The sequence below is a fragment of the Quercus robur genome, chromosome 7 (genome assembly GCF_932294415.1).
Source record: "Quercus robur chromosome 7, dhQueRobu3.1, whole genome shotgun sequence".
Classification (NCBI taxonomy): domain Eukaryota; kingdom Viridiplantae; phylum Streptophyta; class Magnoliopsida; order Fagales; family Fagaceae; genus Quercus; species Quercus robur.
The window spans coordinates 36,260,036-36,275,779 of record NC_065540.1 but is presented as its reverse complement, the minus strand read 5'-3'; the positions used below and the strand labels follow the sequence as shown (position 1 = coordinate 36,275,779).

At 37.6% G+C, this 15,744-nt stretch overlaps 1 protein-coding gene across 1 annotated transcript; it reads right to left on the bottom strand.

Annotated features, from left to right (window-relative positions):
• Positions 1 to 3,345: 3,345 nt before the first annotated feature.
• LOC126691312 (uncharacterized) lies at positions 3,346 to 3,819 on the bottom strand. Its single transcript, XM_050386364.1, has one exon. It carries the CDS (start codon positions 3,817 to 3,819, stop codon positions 3,346 to 3,348), a length of 474 nt encoding a protein of 157 aa, XP_050242321.1.
• Between the last annotated feature and the right edge of the window lie 11,925 nt (positions 3,820 to 15,744).

The window sequence follows — 15,744 nt, the reverse complement described above, 5'->3', positions numbered from 1 at the left end:
ACTAGGAAAGATGGCTTAAATGATTAGTGTTCCCACAGGTGGCTTCAAACTGATGATGCAAAAAATCAATAGTTGAGCTCTTCGTCGTAGCGGACGGACGGACGATGTTGTGAATTGGGTCATCTCTGTAGATGAGAATCCTGCAAAATGAACTGAGGGGAAAAGTAACACGTCAGTGTGGCATTATCCAAATCGCCTACAATGCTTAAGTCAGTAAGAGAGAAAGATTATAGAGAGAAAAATGAATTAAGAATGATTTCATAGAGTATTTTTGTGTAATTGGGCATACCTTGGGTTTCTATTATCTTCTCTTTTATAGTTGTATGCCTCATTAATGGGCAATGATGTGCTGCATTTATGCTCAATGGCAAGTGCGTTACCGAATCTCTGGTTGGAGGTTACAGCTCATTCTATGACCGTTGGTCCGTCAGTTACGTTTTGTCATCAATGATCGTAATAAATGCATAACGTCTTCTCTGGGTGAATGATGACCTTCTTATAATGACAACCATAAATTTTTGGTTCATCACTAGCAAACCTTGATGTTTTAATTTTAAATAGAAAAACTGAAAAAGCTTAAAAGTAAAAGAAAAACCAATATTGAAACATAGAGAAAAAAAATGGTTGGGAATATACAGGAGCTTACTTTGAAGAACATGTGAGTATTAAATTTTTTTTTTTTTTTGAAGATCTAATGTCAGGCAATGAAGTATCCATTTAGGAATAACTTATTTAGCAGACTACTGGAAATGGAAATGGACAAAACATTCCCTTAGACCACCCTCACTAGTTACCTAGAGACAATAAGAGAAGTTTGCCTCCACCACAATTCAATGAGGTGGCTAATTTGATTGACAAAACCTGGAAACCCAACTTAATCTATCTCATTTATAATAAGAAACAACCCAAAAAACAAATATCTATGTAAGATGGCCTTATTCAACTGTCTAAATGGTATTAAGGGTGGGAGATTTTCTTTTCTTTTTTCTTTTTTTATTTATTTATTTATGGTAAACTTGGAAGAGTATTATTCCAACTTGAAATTGAATTACAATAGAGCAAGGAAACAAGTAGAAACAAGAAGAGAAATTACAACAAGTCATTCCTAAGAATCTGCTGAATGGAAGGGGGGGGTGACACCCTTCCATATCTGACTTTGGCCCGAGAGTTTGGCTTCCCTGGCTAACTCATGTGTTGCTCTATTGCCGTCCCTTTTCAAGTGCTTGAAGGAATAACAAGAGAATGAATGCGAAGAAGACTTGATATCATGAAGGATATGACCAACCTCACCACCTAAGTCTCCCGAGGTTAGAGCTTGAATCACTGATAGAGTGTCTGACTTAAAGATGGCTCGAGAAATATGCATCTCTGAAGCGAAAAGGACTCCTTGGAGAAAGGTAAATGCCTTAGTCACCTCGGCAGAAAATTATGATGGGAGGGGTTTGCTAAGAGTTCTGATGGGGTTACCTGAGCAATCTCTGATGATTACACCTATGCAAGAGCTCCTCTCATTATCTGAAGTTGCTCCATCTACATTAACCTTAACGAAGCCTGGTGGGGGGGCTGTCCATTTATGGTGGGGAGTAGGTAGCGTTAGGAGGGGCTGGATACAGGCATTGTTAAAATCAAGTAAGGTTCTTCTAGCTGATTCCCATGCTTGCAATGGAGGGACACTTGCATCATTATGGATGGCTTGGTTCCTATTACCCCAAATGGTCCAAGTAGTCATGAAGAAGATATCCAACTCCCTGAAGGTCCCTTTCTCGATGAATTAGCCTGCGATGTCAACAATGTCCATTTCAGTGGTTGCAATGTCCATCGGGTTGTCCTGCCACAAGGGCTAAGTTTGTCTTGCATGATTACAATGAAGAAGGGCATGCGAAGTGGATTCCATACTTTTATCACATAAAGGAAAAAACCCAGGAGAGTTTAATCCTCTACAGTAGAGATTGTACATGATGGGAAGTCCGTTCATGCAGGCATGCCAAGCAAAAATTTTGACCTTTGGTGGGACTTTGAGCTGCCAGATTTTCTTCCAAAATGGTGGGTTTGAGCGGTCAGATGTGCTTTCCTCGGACTCACATTGTTCAACCACCTTAGTAGCAATGTAATAGGCAATCTTGACAGTGAAAGATCCACTTTTGTTCCCCATCCAGATTAGACTATCCTCTGGAAGACTGTAGCTAATAGGAATTCTAAGGATGGTGTTAGCTTTAAATGGGAGAAACAGGGACTTTACAAGGCCTAGTTTCCACCATTTGGTATCTTCATCAATGAGTGAGGACACCATTGGGAAGTTGTCGAAAGGTTTTTTGTAGGGGGGGGGGGGGGAGATTACCTTATGGGTGGTCGGTATTAGAAGCGACCTATCCTCCCTAATATGGATCCTTTTGTTGTTTCCCACCCTTTACCGAGTACCTTTCCTTATAATCTCTAGACTGTTATGTATACTCCTTCACGCATAACTTGGGTTGCTGCCTTTCGTAGAGTTACATCATTGTAGGGGAAGTATTTAGCTTTATAAACCCATGCTGGAGTTGGGGTTTGAGAGGATCTGCCACCCTTGTTTGGCTAATAATGCCAAGTTGAAGGCTTGGAAATTCCAAAAGCCCATACCCCCAAAGAGCTTGGATTTGCACATCTTCTTCCAACTTACCCAAGCCTATTTTGTTTCTTGATTCCTTTGGCCCCACTAGAAATTTCTCATCATTCGTTCAAGGTCATCACACAGTGTTTTAGGTAATTAGAAGCAGCTCATGGTATACGTTGGAATGGCTTGTGCAATGGCCTTGATGAGAATTTCTCTACCCTCAATAGAGAGAAGCTTTCCTTTCCAGCTAGCCAGCTTCTTCCCCACCCTCTCTTTAATTTCAGCAAACACCTAATTTTTTGATTTATCTATTAGCGAAGGGAGGCAGAGGTATTTCTTATGCCTAGTATCTTGCATTGGACCAAGGATCCTCAGATCTCTTCTTTAACCTCCGAAAGAGTGTTCGGACTAAAAAAGGCTGACGACTTGTCTGTGTTGATTTTCTAACTCGAGGCCTTTTCATAGGCACTAAGAATGTTGATTAACTCTATGCATTTCAAAGTGTTTGCCTTGCAAAACAGCAGGCTATCATCTACGAAGAAAAGGTGGGTGATTGTAGGGCAGCCCCTGTAGATGACCATACCATTGAGTGATTGGTACCTAGTTGCTTAGTGGATGAGAGTGGAAAGACCCTCAACATAAAAGAAGAAAAGTCTAGGGGAGAGCAGGTCGCCTTGGCGAAGGCCTCTAAAAGGGGTGATGTTGCCATAGGCCTCACCATTGATGATCATCGAATATGAGACTAAGGAGATGCACTACATGATGAGGTTAACCCATTTCCTATTAAAGCCCAATTTTTCCTTGACACCCTTGACAAAGCCCCATTCCATCCTATCAAACGCCTTACTCATGTCTAGTTTAATGGACATGAAGCTTTCCTTGCCTTCAGTTTTGTGGTTTAGGTAGTGCATAATCTCAAATGCAACTAATACAGTGTCTGTGATCACCCTTTCTAAGGTAAATGTGCTTTGGTTCTCTGTAATAACATGGGGAAGGATGCCTTTGAGGTGGTTGGCCAGCACCGTGGAGATAAGCTTGTACACTACATTGCATAAGCTAATTGGCCGAAACTCTGTTATTTTGGTGGGGTAGTTGGTTTTTGGGATAATGGAAATGTTGGTATTGTTGAGTTCTGTTATAGACATATTGAGGTTAAGCACATTTAGCACCATGGTGGTGACATCGGAACCCACAATGCTCCAATATTTATGAAAGAAAATGGCAGACATACCGTCGGGATCCAGGGCCTTAGTAGGGTGTAGTTGCTAGAGAGCTCTTGTGACTTCTTTGCTAGTGAAGGTTTTGGTAAGCTCAGTGTTCATCTCCTCTATTACTCAAGTAGGATTGGCACTGGTGAACTCCTGAATACCAATAGGTGAGCTAGTAGTGTAGATTTTCTCAAAGTACACTAGTTCAGTAATCGAGATACTGTCCTTGTTATCACACTATCTGCCTTCATCATTCCACAAGCCCAAGATAGTGTTCTTCTTCTTTCTGTCGGAAGCTCTGGCATGGAAGAATTTAGTGTTTTTGTCTCCCTTTCTATACCAATGAATTTTGCTGCACTGATGCCATAAAATCTCCTCACTATCCAGAAGGTCATTAATTTCCTTCCTAATTTCATCATTTGCTACTCCGTGAGAGCCATCATGATCTTGGGATGTTGCCAATCACACTTTTATTCCATGCAGTTAATTCTGATGCATAATGACTAAGGCTGGAAGCAATTCCTTTAGGAGTATTCAATGAGTTGCCCCCATTCCAAGTAGCTTTAATGATCTTTTGACAGTCTTCTCTCTTTGCCCATATGGCTTCAAAATGGAAGTGGCGCTTTCTGGTTGGAGGCAAGGAACATGAGTTTGTAATTCTTAGGAGGCAATGGTCTAAGGTGGACTTAGCCAGGTGGTGGACCCTGGTATCCTTGAAGATACTGATCCATTCCGAGTTGGCAAAGGCTCTGTCTAGTCGAAGGTAGACTTTGTTGCTACCTTCTTGCATGTCGCACCACATAAATTTCGGACCTGAGAAGCCAAGGTCTTGGAAGCCATAAGAATTCACAGCATCATAGAAGCCTTCCATTTGCCTCTATGATCTCTGGTATCCTTGAAGATACTGATCCATTTCGAGTTGGAAAAGGCTCTGTCTAGTCGAAGGTAGACTTTGTTGCTACATTCTTGCATGTTGCACCATGTAAATTTCGGACTTGAGAAGCCAAGGTCTTGGAAGCCATAAGCATTCATGGCATCACGGAAGCCTTCCATTTGCCTTTGTGATCTCTAGGGTCCACTTGATTTTTTAGATACAGATAAAATTTCATTAAAATCTTCGCAACAAAACCAGGGTAAAGAATATTAGGCATTTAGATAAATGAGAAGGTTCCAAGATTCTTTCCTCATATAGGGTTCTGGATGGCCTTAAAAACCAATAAATCTCCATTTAAAGTTGCTTTGTTGATCAGTGATGGTGGCGTCGATGTGGTGTTAAGAGAAGGATATGATTTCTAAGTTGATTTCCTTTGACCAGAAAAGGGCTAAGCCTCTGCTTCGGCCTTAACTAGGGATAATTAGGCCATTAGAAAACCCCAATTTGAATTTAATTCTCTCCATATGCTTGACTGTTGATTGAGTCTCCGCTAGGAAGATGATACAGGGATTCCATCATCGCACGTAGTCGTGCAACGCAAACACTGTTCGAGGGTTCCCAATTCCCCAATAGTTCCAACAGATGGAATTCATTATGCCTGGCGATGTTGCCTAGCAACCATCGTCGATTTGATTGGTGAGGCAGTTAAGCTTGTAGGGTCTTATGCAATGCCTTTTTGGGAGAAGAAGTTCTTCAAACTCAATTGAGAATTCTAGCGTACCTAGCCTTTTGGACCCAAATAGTTTCTCATTTGCTTGCATGGAGATTCCCTGGGCCTGTTTCCCTTTTTCCTGAGCTATCCTTTTTGAGTTAGCTTTACCTTTGGGTTGCTTTGTTAGGCTTGGGCCTGATGGGGATTCGGGATTTTCCATGGGGGTTATAATCTCAGTGATGGGCTTTAGAGGGCTAGTGATCTCTTAGGCCTCGTGGAGGGGTGAACTGGGAAGGCCCACAAGTGAGGACTCGTCTCTGGCATCTCTACTTAAGGCTCTTGTATTATGCTGATCACCGGGGGGGGGGGGGGGGGGGGGCCCTCCAGTTAGGACATATGTAGAGCTTGTTAGAACATATGTCATATAGAATTGGCTAATCCTTTGACAAAACGTACTTTACTCATAATTGAATAAATCTAGGATGTGTTTAATACTTTAAGGAACAAGAGTTCAAGTCCAAGTATTGAAGCCATGCAAATCTGTCCAACAATCAAGTGAAGAAGTGTTGTTCATTAAAACTCGACAAATAGCTCGACAGATGTATCTATTGAAATTTAATATGTGATTCTCGACAGCTCTTAACAGAAATAGTATCTATCAAGAATTATGAAATTCAGATTTCCAAATCTGTTTTTCACGCATATCCAAGCTATTTGTGTAGGGTTTCGTTTTTTACAACCCTAGACATATATAAGGATTATTTTAAGGGGTATCAAAGGTGATGCAACTTGATGCAAAGTGATTATTCATTCAAATTATGATCAGAGATAATTTGCCTTAGTTCAAAGAAGTTGTTGCGTTTATGCGCCAAGGGTTTTGTAACCAAGGAGCTTCTTGATCTTCATCATCTAGATGAACTGAAGAACTTTGCAGCCAACATCTTTCTCAAGTTGGTGTGTTAGTCACGTACTGGGATCTGTGCATCAATTGGTTTGTCACGTACTTGGAGTCGTGCATTAAAAGGAGAGATTGCCACTACATTACAAGTCCAATTGTGTATTGGGGTAAGGGTTCAACTGTAGGTTGGTATAAGGTACTGGAATTCCTTTACTTGTAATCGCTTTTTTTGATAATAGTGAATTCTCGGGAGTGGTGACCTTAATCACCCGTGTCAAATTTATTTTCCGCTACATTTAGTTATTTGGTGATTTGTTTATACTACCACACTTATTGCATGTAATTGAATCTATATTAATTTCACTTGGCTAAATTAATTGATTAAGTTACCAAAGGAGTCAATACATTCTTGGCCTATCACCTCCAATCTAGGCAACATGTCAATGTTCTTTGTTAGGTTACATCCCTTATTTTTTGCTGCCTATGAGGTTCTCCCTTTAAGCCTAGCAACCACCTCAAGCTCTACACCATTTCCGTTCTGATTGCAAATTTAGATTTCTATCCCTGCTAGTCTCTCTAAATCTGGGTTCGATGAGGTTGCCGTTGCCGGCGCTAATTAGTCACTTGATTTTCCTAATTGCCCTTCATCGAAACCCCAACTGTTTTGTGATTTGGATTTTTCGGCACTACCCTTTTGGTTTCCACTTGCCCTTATCTAATCTCCATATTGTTTGGGAGAGTTGGGAGTGAAGGGGTGGTTTTGATAGTGTTTTTCATCATGACCAAGCCATCCACATTCGTAGCAGACGGTAGGGAGCCTCTCATAGTTGAAGGTGACCTAAGTCTTCCCTCCTTCAAGATTTACTATGTTGCCTCCTCTTTGGAGAGGTTTGTTGAGCAGTAAATCAACCTGGATTCTCATGAATCTCATTTGCTTGGATAACCATGACCGCTTATCGGTCTCAATGTAGCGACCCAAGATGTTCCTCAGGTCTCATCCAACATCCTTAAACAAGTTCTTAAAAGGAAGGCCCCAAATCTGAACCTGGAAGGGCAAGTGGGTGAAATCTATGTTGGAGATTGAGAGGTCATTCCTCCATCTACACAGGAGCAGCAAATTATTGTCAAAATTCTAAAGGCTGTTTCTCTCCACCCATTCCATCTGATATTCTGAGGTGAACTTAAACTGGAAGATATCCTTCCGAACAGTAACTATTCTTAGGTCAAAACCCATCTTCTAGGTAGCTTTGAGGGTGCTCTTTAAGGCTTGTTGGTTTTGATGCCTGTCCGAAAGGAGTTTGCCAAAAAGGCTTAGAGCATATTCTTCCATAAGGTTTGATCTGTTCATGGGTGTGATGGGGATTTCCACTTCTTCATCCTTCGTGAGGCGAAGATGTTGGAGGCCCTCAATCACATTCTGGTCCATTGAAGAGAGGCCAAGAGTGAAGATTATGGGGGATTGGAGGTGAGCACAAAGGGGTGTCTATATAGATAGTGAAAGGAAGAGCCCTTAGGAAGGGAGGGAGGACTCAAGGGATGGTCAAGAGGAAGGGGCTCCTACATGGGGAGGGTCATAAAAAAAATAAATAAATAAAATCTTGTTAACTTAGCCTTTTCATTTATAATATTAAGGGTGGGAGATTTGAAGTCACTATGACAACTCGCTAATTATTTGGCTATATGTCATATGAATGTAAGGATATATATTAAGGGACAACTTTTTTTTTTTCCAAAATGTTTTCCACATCTGTCTCTGGTTTTGGTTGTGGTTCTCATCAATTTTGTTTAACATGTGGTGCCCTTTTTTTACTTGGTACTCTGGATCACATCATTCCTACAGCTATAAGGGTTATATACTAGGCACAAATGTTGACATTAACCCAAATTCTATTTAGAGAAAAGGAATTGAAAATAAAAAGAAATGGTCCCTATTCTCTACTTGATTTCTACAAAAAATCACAAAGGACATCACCATCATCTCCCAAGTTCGGTAGACGACTTATTCTTAATTAAAGATCCAATAAGAAATTAAGAACAGCTTTCATCTATATCTATATATATATCTAAAAGCTGAAGCATAGCATTTATTGTCGCTACACTCCTATTAAGTCATCTCATCCTCCACGTCATTTACTATTTTTCATATTTATTTTTTACCTTTAATTTTTTTGAAAATATTAAATATATAAATATATTGGCTTTAAAAATTCATCTTAAGGGGTTTAAACATATTCACTTACTTTAATTTTGATGTTATAAATAAGTATTGTCTATACATATTCCTCTTAGACGGTGTGAGGGTGCTTTTTTCTTTAGCACACAGGCCCAAGGATCCTGGGCCAAATAGTTGTATTTTGGTGGACTGGGCTTGGTTCACCGCAGCGAAATGGGGGCTGATTATGAACCAAGTTGTGCGCAAGTCACATAAATCTCCTCAAGGCAAAAATGTGATTCCTCCTAAGCAATAAAATACCATTATAAGTGTTTTAGTATCATAAAATGACCCATTACTCTTACAAAATAAGTAAAATAGATGTTCATAATATTCACAATGAGAAAGAGATTGAAATAGAATATTTAAGGCTTATCTTTTATCGTATAAACATTTTAAAGAATTCCTTCACTTGGTACCCCGGGCGTACTGTCGTGGGATCCCGGGACGTACTGTCATGGGATCCCGGGGCATATTAGGCCTATAAGAACCCAGAATCTCTGGTTCTCTGCACTATACAATCTTTCTCCATGCTTGTTATGCAATGGAGTTTTGTCCTTTCCTTTTACCTCTATAGGTCCTACACAAGAACAATTATACAATGCACATATCTTCAAATAATTGTTAGTTTCTTAGATTAGGATATATATATATATATATATATATTAATACATATACATATATGTAAATGAATTTCATAAGAACGATTCAGCCACGAGGATCCTGGCCCCAATTTTCACAGACTTAGTGCTTTTGCACAAGACTTGTGGGATTTGGAACTCAAGTCTGAGTGGCTTTGCTTGGGTAGAGACTCAGCTTTACAAGCAAGAATATATATGTATTGAGCAGCAAAAAGCAGTAAAGGAAGATAATATGATAAATAAATATGCAAAGTAATTGTTAGAAATCCTCAAATCAATATGAGATATTTCATTATTTTTCTTGATTGTGGATTACAAATGTGCTCACTAAGATGTGTGTTGAGGTCTAAAAAATCACAGCAAAAATAAGCCCAAGAAAGAATAAGCCAAGCCCAAGAAAGAGTAAGTTAAGCCCAGAAAAAAGAAAACTCAGACCAAGTCCAAAGGGATTATACGAAAGGCCCTGAGGATCCCGAAGCCCAGAAAAGGAAAAGCAACCAAAGAAAAAAAAGAGAGAGAACATCACAGCAAAGTATAAGACGCAAGGATCCTCAGGCACCATCAATAAGCGCAAAGAAAAAGAAGATCAGGACAGATCGATAGAAAGAAGACAGAAAAAGAAAACAAGAAAAACAAAAGAACGCAAGCGACCCTTCATGGCACAGACAGAAAAGGCGTCGGGGAACCAAGACAAGAAAGAAGAATGATAACAAAACAATTTCAAAAGAGCAGAACAGGATTCCGCCCAAATAGGAAAGAAACAGAAAGGTAAAAGACGCCAGAAGTGAGGATGCCGAGAAGGGCATACCTCAGCACATCCCAAAGAGGATGGCCAACCAGAAGCTTTCGAAGGAATCAGAACCAAGAGAAGGAAAGAATGAGAGAAAACGGAAAAGGGGACTTACCGAGATGATGAAGACAGAACATACTCTGTTTGCAAAAGACCAAAACAGGGGAACCAACGGTTCCCCAAGACGCCCAGAAAAACTCCACTATAAAAGGAGAGGATGGGTTGTGAAGAAGGCAGCGAGAAAAAAAAAGAAAGGAACACAATCAAAAGAGGAGATTCTCTAGAAAAAATCATCAGAAAGTTTAGGCAGAAAGAAAATACTAAAGGGAAAAAAACAAATACTGCTTCCCGATATCCTGTAAAAGCAACTATGGCACATACTCGGATCCAACGAGAATCAAACTTCGCAAGTTTTGAAGGCTGAAATAGCCATTCAAGGCTGCAATTTTTGAGCTTGATTGGACCTTGTACCACGTCCTAGTAAGCTTGCTGTAATCAAACAGATAATGCTTTAATGAAATATTGTCCCCAGGATCCCCACAGTACTTCTTTTTATTGTCTTGCTAATCCTGCTTAATCTTTCTTTCTGAACTTACGTTGTTAATTTTGGCACTCCTCGATATCCTTGTTTGTCATCTTTTTGTATGTTGTCAGGAACATTCTCTGCATTCGCTTGATTCTCAAACAGCCATTTAGCTGCGGTGAGTCAAGGCCCAGTCCACCAAATCCCTTTTTCTTTTTCACTCAGGCTCGGGATCCTTGGGCCTGAGTATCCCGAAAAAGACACTCTCACAATGTGATACAAGGTTCAAATAAGCTCAAAAATTACAGACTTCGATGGCTATCCAAGCCTCTAAAACTTGCAAAGTTTGAATCCTTTTGAATCCAAGTATGTACCATAGTGGCTGTTTCTGGGATACCGGGAGACATTTGTGGCTGTTTCTGGGATACCGGGAGACATTCCTCTGTTTTTCTTAAATTTTACAGAGTTCTAATGACTCTGTTATGATATTCTTCCTACAGAAAAATCTCCCCCTTTCAACATGGGTTTTCTCTTCCTTTTATAGTGTGTTTTCTAGGGTTCCATGGTACTAGTGATTTCTCTCTTTTGCCCATCAGAGCTCGTGCTGTGACAGTTGCCCAAGGGCTGGTCTCTTCCCTTTTTTCTCATAGTTTTCATCTTTTATTGTTGTTTCTCTAAAAGTCACTTGCTGACTTTCCATTCCGGGGCGTCCTTGGTAATTAGCCTTCAATCTCTCTTGTTTCAAGGTTTCTCATTTTTCAGACTTAGCTGTCAGTGTTATTTCCTTGCTGTCATTATTCCCAAATAGCTGGAATCTTTTATTGCTGGGTTGAAAGTTCCCCTCTAGTTGCTTCTACTTATGATTTTCATGTGGTACAGCTCCTTTGTTCATGAATGTTTGCTTTATACTTTCTGATTCTTTGCTGCACCACTGGGTACTTGAGAAGGACATCTCTGTTCTTCATTTCTTGTATTTCGTGGTACCTTTCTTGAGTTGTCTCAATCCCACAGTAGCTGTGCTGTATTACCTGAGGATCCCGGGCCTCTGGCAGCCTCTAGGTATCCCGACCCAGTTCTTTCATTGGACTTTACTAGACTTTTTAATGACCTTTTTGCTGGAAATCTGAACATAAATAGGGCCTTAATGTTGATTCTTCTTGCTGCTTGAATTGGGCCTTCTTTACTTTTCATGGAATGGGCTTTCTTGTGAAATTTTAGCCTTCAACAGACGGTTTTAACTTTACATATAATTTTGTCCATTTATCTTCTTTTATTTTGACTTTTCTTACTCTCGTCCTCTTACTATAAATTTGTCACTCTCCTCCATTTTATGCATATTTTTCCCACACAAAAAGGTTATTTCTCGCCCTCTTTTTCTTTTTTTTTTTTCTTTTTTTTGTTGGATTTTTTATGAGGTTTATACTCCCATTGTCTTATTATTGACTAATTTATATGTGTTACTTGACGCAAGTTTTTTTTTTTTTTTATCATTTTATTTACAACACAAAATAGTTTTAATATTGTTGACCAAATTCAGGGGAAAATCATATTATAATATGTCCATATTTTGTGTTGTTATCAGGTTTTAGTTTATTTGGACAATACGATGAAGAACAATTAATGTAGTTGAAGAAGATGGTATTTGTGTGGTTTCATTATTTGTAAATATTTTGTTGAACAAATTAACAGCAAATTGTTATGTCTTTATTATATGATATTTTTAGATGCTTCAGTAATTTTGTTAAGCATTTACGGGTATTTTGTATTCTCTTAATCTTATCTCATTTGTGTATTCTTTGAGATTTCTAAGAAGAAAAAAATTCAAAATTCAAAATTATTTATCTATCTATTCATATTTCATATGTTGGATTAGGTGTTAGATTAGATTACGATAGTATTAACATAATACTTCTTATTTTTACAAAACAATTTCTCTAAATTTCCCCTTTGTACTCTTAGTTACAATCATTATACATAAAGTTATAACTTATTAAAAATTTTGAATTTGATAATGCATTGGATATTTGGCTTGATCACATCACGTTTGAAATGTTTTACATATTCGGAAGAAAAAGTTTGACTTTGATGTGATTCTTATTTTTCCATTTCCTTTTTTGAATTGTCGTTTTCGTTGATTTGTTTTTTTTTTTTTTATACGTTTTTTGGTGTTCTTGATTGTACGGTAGATACAATTGGATTTGTAAAAGTTTTTTTAGAACTAAAAAATAATAATTTTCAATTTTTATATACTTTTTAATGATACACAAAACGTAAAAAATAATTTTTATTAAAAATTAATATTTTTGCTACCTTTTGAATTCTTGAGAAAAATTGTATTGTTTTCATTTTGGTACGACAAAATATGTATATATATATATATATATACATATATTACATTTGTGATTGTTCTTATAATAAACTAGTCGCTAACCTGTGTGATGCATGGGATTCTTTAAAAAAAAAAAATTGCAATTATCATTTGCTACACTAAATCAGAATGAAATCCTGTATATCATCTCCATAAAAATACATACATGCCAAAAAGATTAATACCACTACCATAGGTCCATTGGCAATGAAGTTATTTTCATAGTTACATACATACTGTGAATAAACAAATAAACAAATTGCAATAATGATCGCAATCTTATTTTCATAATAAATAGATAGAATATAGTTACCAATGTCAAATTCTTTTGCTATGACTCAAAAAGAGTAGAGAAAGAACATAATACAACAAATCTGCATTATATAGAAGAGTACATCATATATTTATTCAACATAAATCATTGAGTTTTATAAATCTTCTTTGCTTGCTCACATCCGCAACCATGTCTCTTGTGCTAAGATACCATAGATATTGCTTTTTCAAAATCATGAATAGACTTTGCCAATAAAGCCTTCTCATGTCAAACCCTTTTGCTTTGCCTTGAAATAGTTCCTAGAAAACAGCTGCTTTACCCAAGTTAGGGGCTTTGGGAATAGAAGAAGAATTATAGTATTTGAGAAAGTGCAATAACCACAACATATTGGTGTTATTTTCATATATAATAGATAATGAAATGTGGAAACACCATTACTAAACAAAACATGTTCTTTAAACTTAGAAAGTATCATTAACAGGCAATTCTATCAACTTCTTCTCTCTTTTCTTAAGGGAAAAAAAATAAATAATTGCTTTTCCCCTACCATAGGCAAAATGACCATAATCCAAAGCTCTACCCAAATACAATTTAGGATAGTTAAGGACAACCAATATGAGAATCAACTTCAAAATAATTAAATAAGAAATAAAGACCACCATAGCTCAATTTTTAAAGGAGCTTTCCTCATAGGCACATGCATAAGAAATCAATATATCAGACACATAGTGCTATGGGATTAATTTTTAATTTTTTTTGAATAAAGTGGTTAGGGGTCTCATGAATAGTGCGTGAACAGTGTGTGAACGTGCGTGAACAGTAACGTTGTGTGCGTGTAACTTTGTCTCCTACCCAGAAATGCGTGCATCAAAAAAAAAAAAAAAAAAAAAAAGGAAAACGCCAGATGCAAACACGCTGGCTTTTCAACTAGATCCAAACAGTCACTAAGAGTAACAAATCTCCTCAAAATTTCTTATTTTCATAGTTTAACATTGCGTGTCACTCTAAGGTTATGTTTAGTTGGGTGGATTTTGGAGAAGATGGAAGAAAGAGAGTGAAAAATAGGAGAGAAAATGAATGGGAAGGCTACTTGGTTGGGAGAGGGAGGGAGAGAGAAAAGTGGTGGGACCCGACTGTTTTCTCTCTGAGCTCACCAAAATTCAATCTCCCCAAAATGGGAGAAAATTGGAGAGAAAAGGGGGAAAGTGTGTGCTAGACAAAATTACCGTTCCCTACCCATTAGCCGACTTTTTGTTGTTTTCCATTTCTTCTTGTTTGCACAGTATGTTCACTTTGTTTTTTTTTTTTTTTTTTTTTTTTTTTTTTGGTGCTCATCTCACATTTTGTCTTTCTTTTTCTTTTTTCTTTTTTTTGGGGATCCTTTTGGTATTTTCTTATTTTATATAAAAAATAAATAAATAATTGAAGTGTCCATACAAAATTTTTTAATAAAAAAAAAATTTGTGTTCCAAGTTTATATATTTTGTAAGGACATAATGGTAAATTTATGTTGACTTCATTTTCCATCATCTCATTTTTCATCTCAACCAAACAAAAAAGTTTTCCATCCCTTCACTTTTCCACCGCTCCAACCAAACACAAATGAGGAAAGCTAAATTTTTTCTATCCTCCCATTTTTCTATCATTTCTCAATTTTTTATCTTCCCATTTTTCTATCTCCACAACCAAACAGACCCTAAGAGTATGATTAATTGGACTGGGTGTTTAGGATTGGATTACATCTAACATTTAATGAAATTGGATTGGAGAATGGTTCTCCCAATCCTATGAGAGGTGCTAGGGCAGACCAACTTCAATATCAAATTTTTTCTTTAAAATGAAAACCACAATTATTTTCCCAAACTTTTGTGTCCATAATTCAAATGCGAAAAAACCTCAATGTTTTTATATTAAATTTAAATTGTAAATGGGAAAAATTTAACAATAAAAGTAAATCCAATATTGAAACATAGAGAAAACGGTTGGGTATAAAACTATAAATTGCCTTTGAAGAAGATACATGTGTCAAGCAATGAGGTGAAGGAACTTGCTGAAGGCGTGGCAGCACTCAAGATTGTCAAACCACATAATTAACAGAGGATTAGGGTCACTGATTTAATATGCTTACTAGTAATCATTGTACTATGACGAATTAAACAAGAACATATTGGCTAAAAACTTGTGTTTCACCGGAAAATGCTCTCCTAGCTAAACAAAAATACTTCCCCTACATAGACCTGCACTCATACAAAGCCAAGGTAAACACTACATGGGGTTTGGAAAAATATCACAGCAGGTAAAGACCTCCCAATATGCCAAGCTAGGTAGAGTTTTGGAAATGTACAAAACAGTCCCTCAGACCACACCAATGATAGAAGTCTACCTCCGCCACAAGTTACTAAGGTGGCTGATTTGATTGACAACCCACAAAACCTGGAAATCCAACTTAATCTACCTCATGTATAAACCAAGAAACAACCCAAAAATTCGAACAAATGAGTGTAAGATGACAGACATCCCAGATCAACCTATGTGTCCCGTTAAGAAACAGGTCAGTACCAAGTAAAATAATAAGGGCACCACATGTTAAACAATACGGATGAGAAACAGAGCCTGAACCAGAGACAGATGTGGAAAACATTATGGAAACAAAA

Excerpts from the sequence above, each read along its gene's own strand:
- LOC126691312 (XM_050386364.1), bottom strand. The coding sequence starts at position 3,819 with ATGTCTGCCATTTTCTTTCATAAATATTGGAGCATTGTGGGTTCCGAT.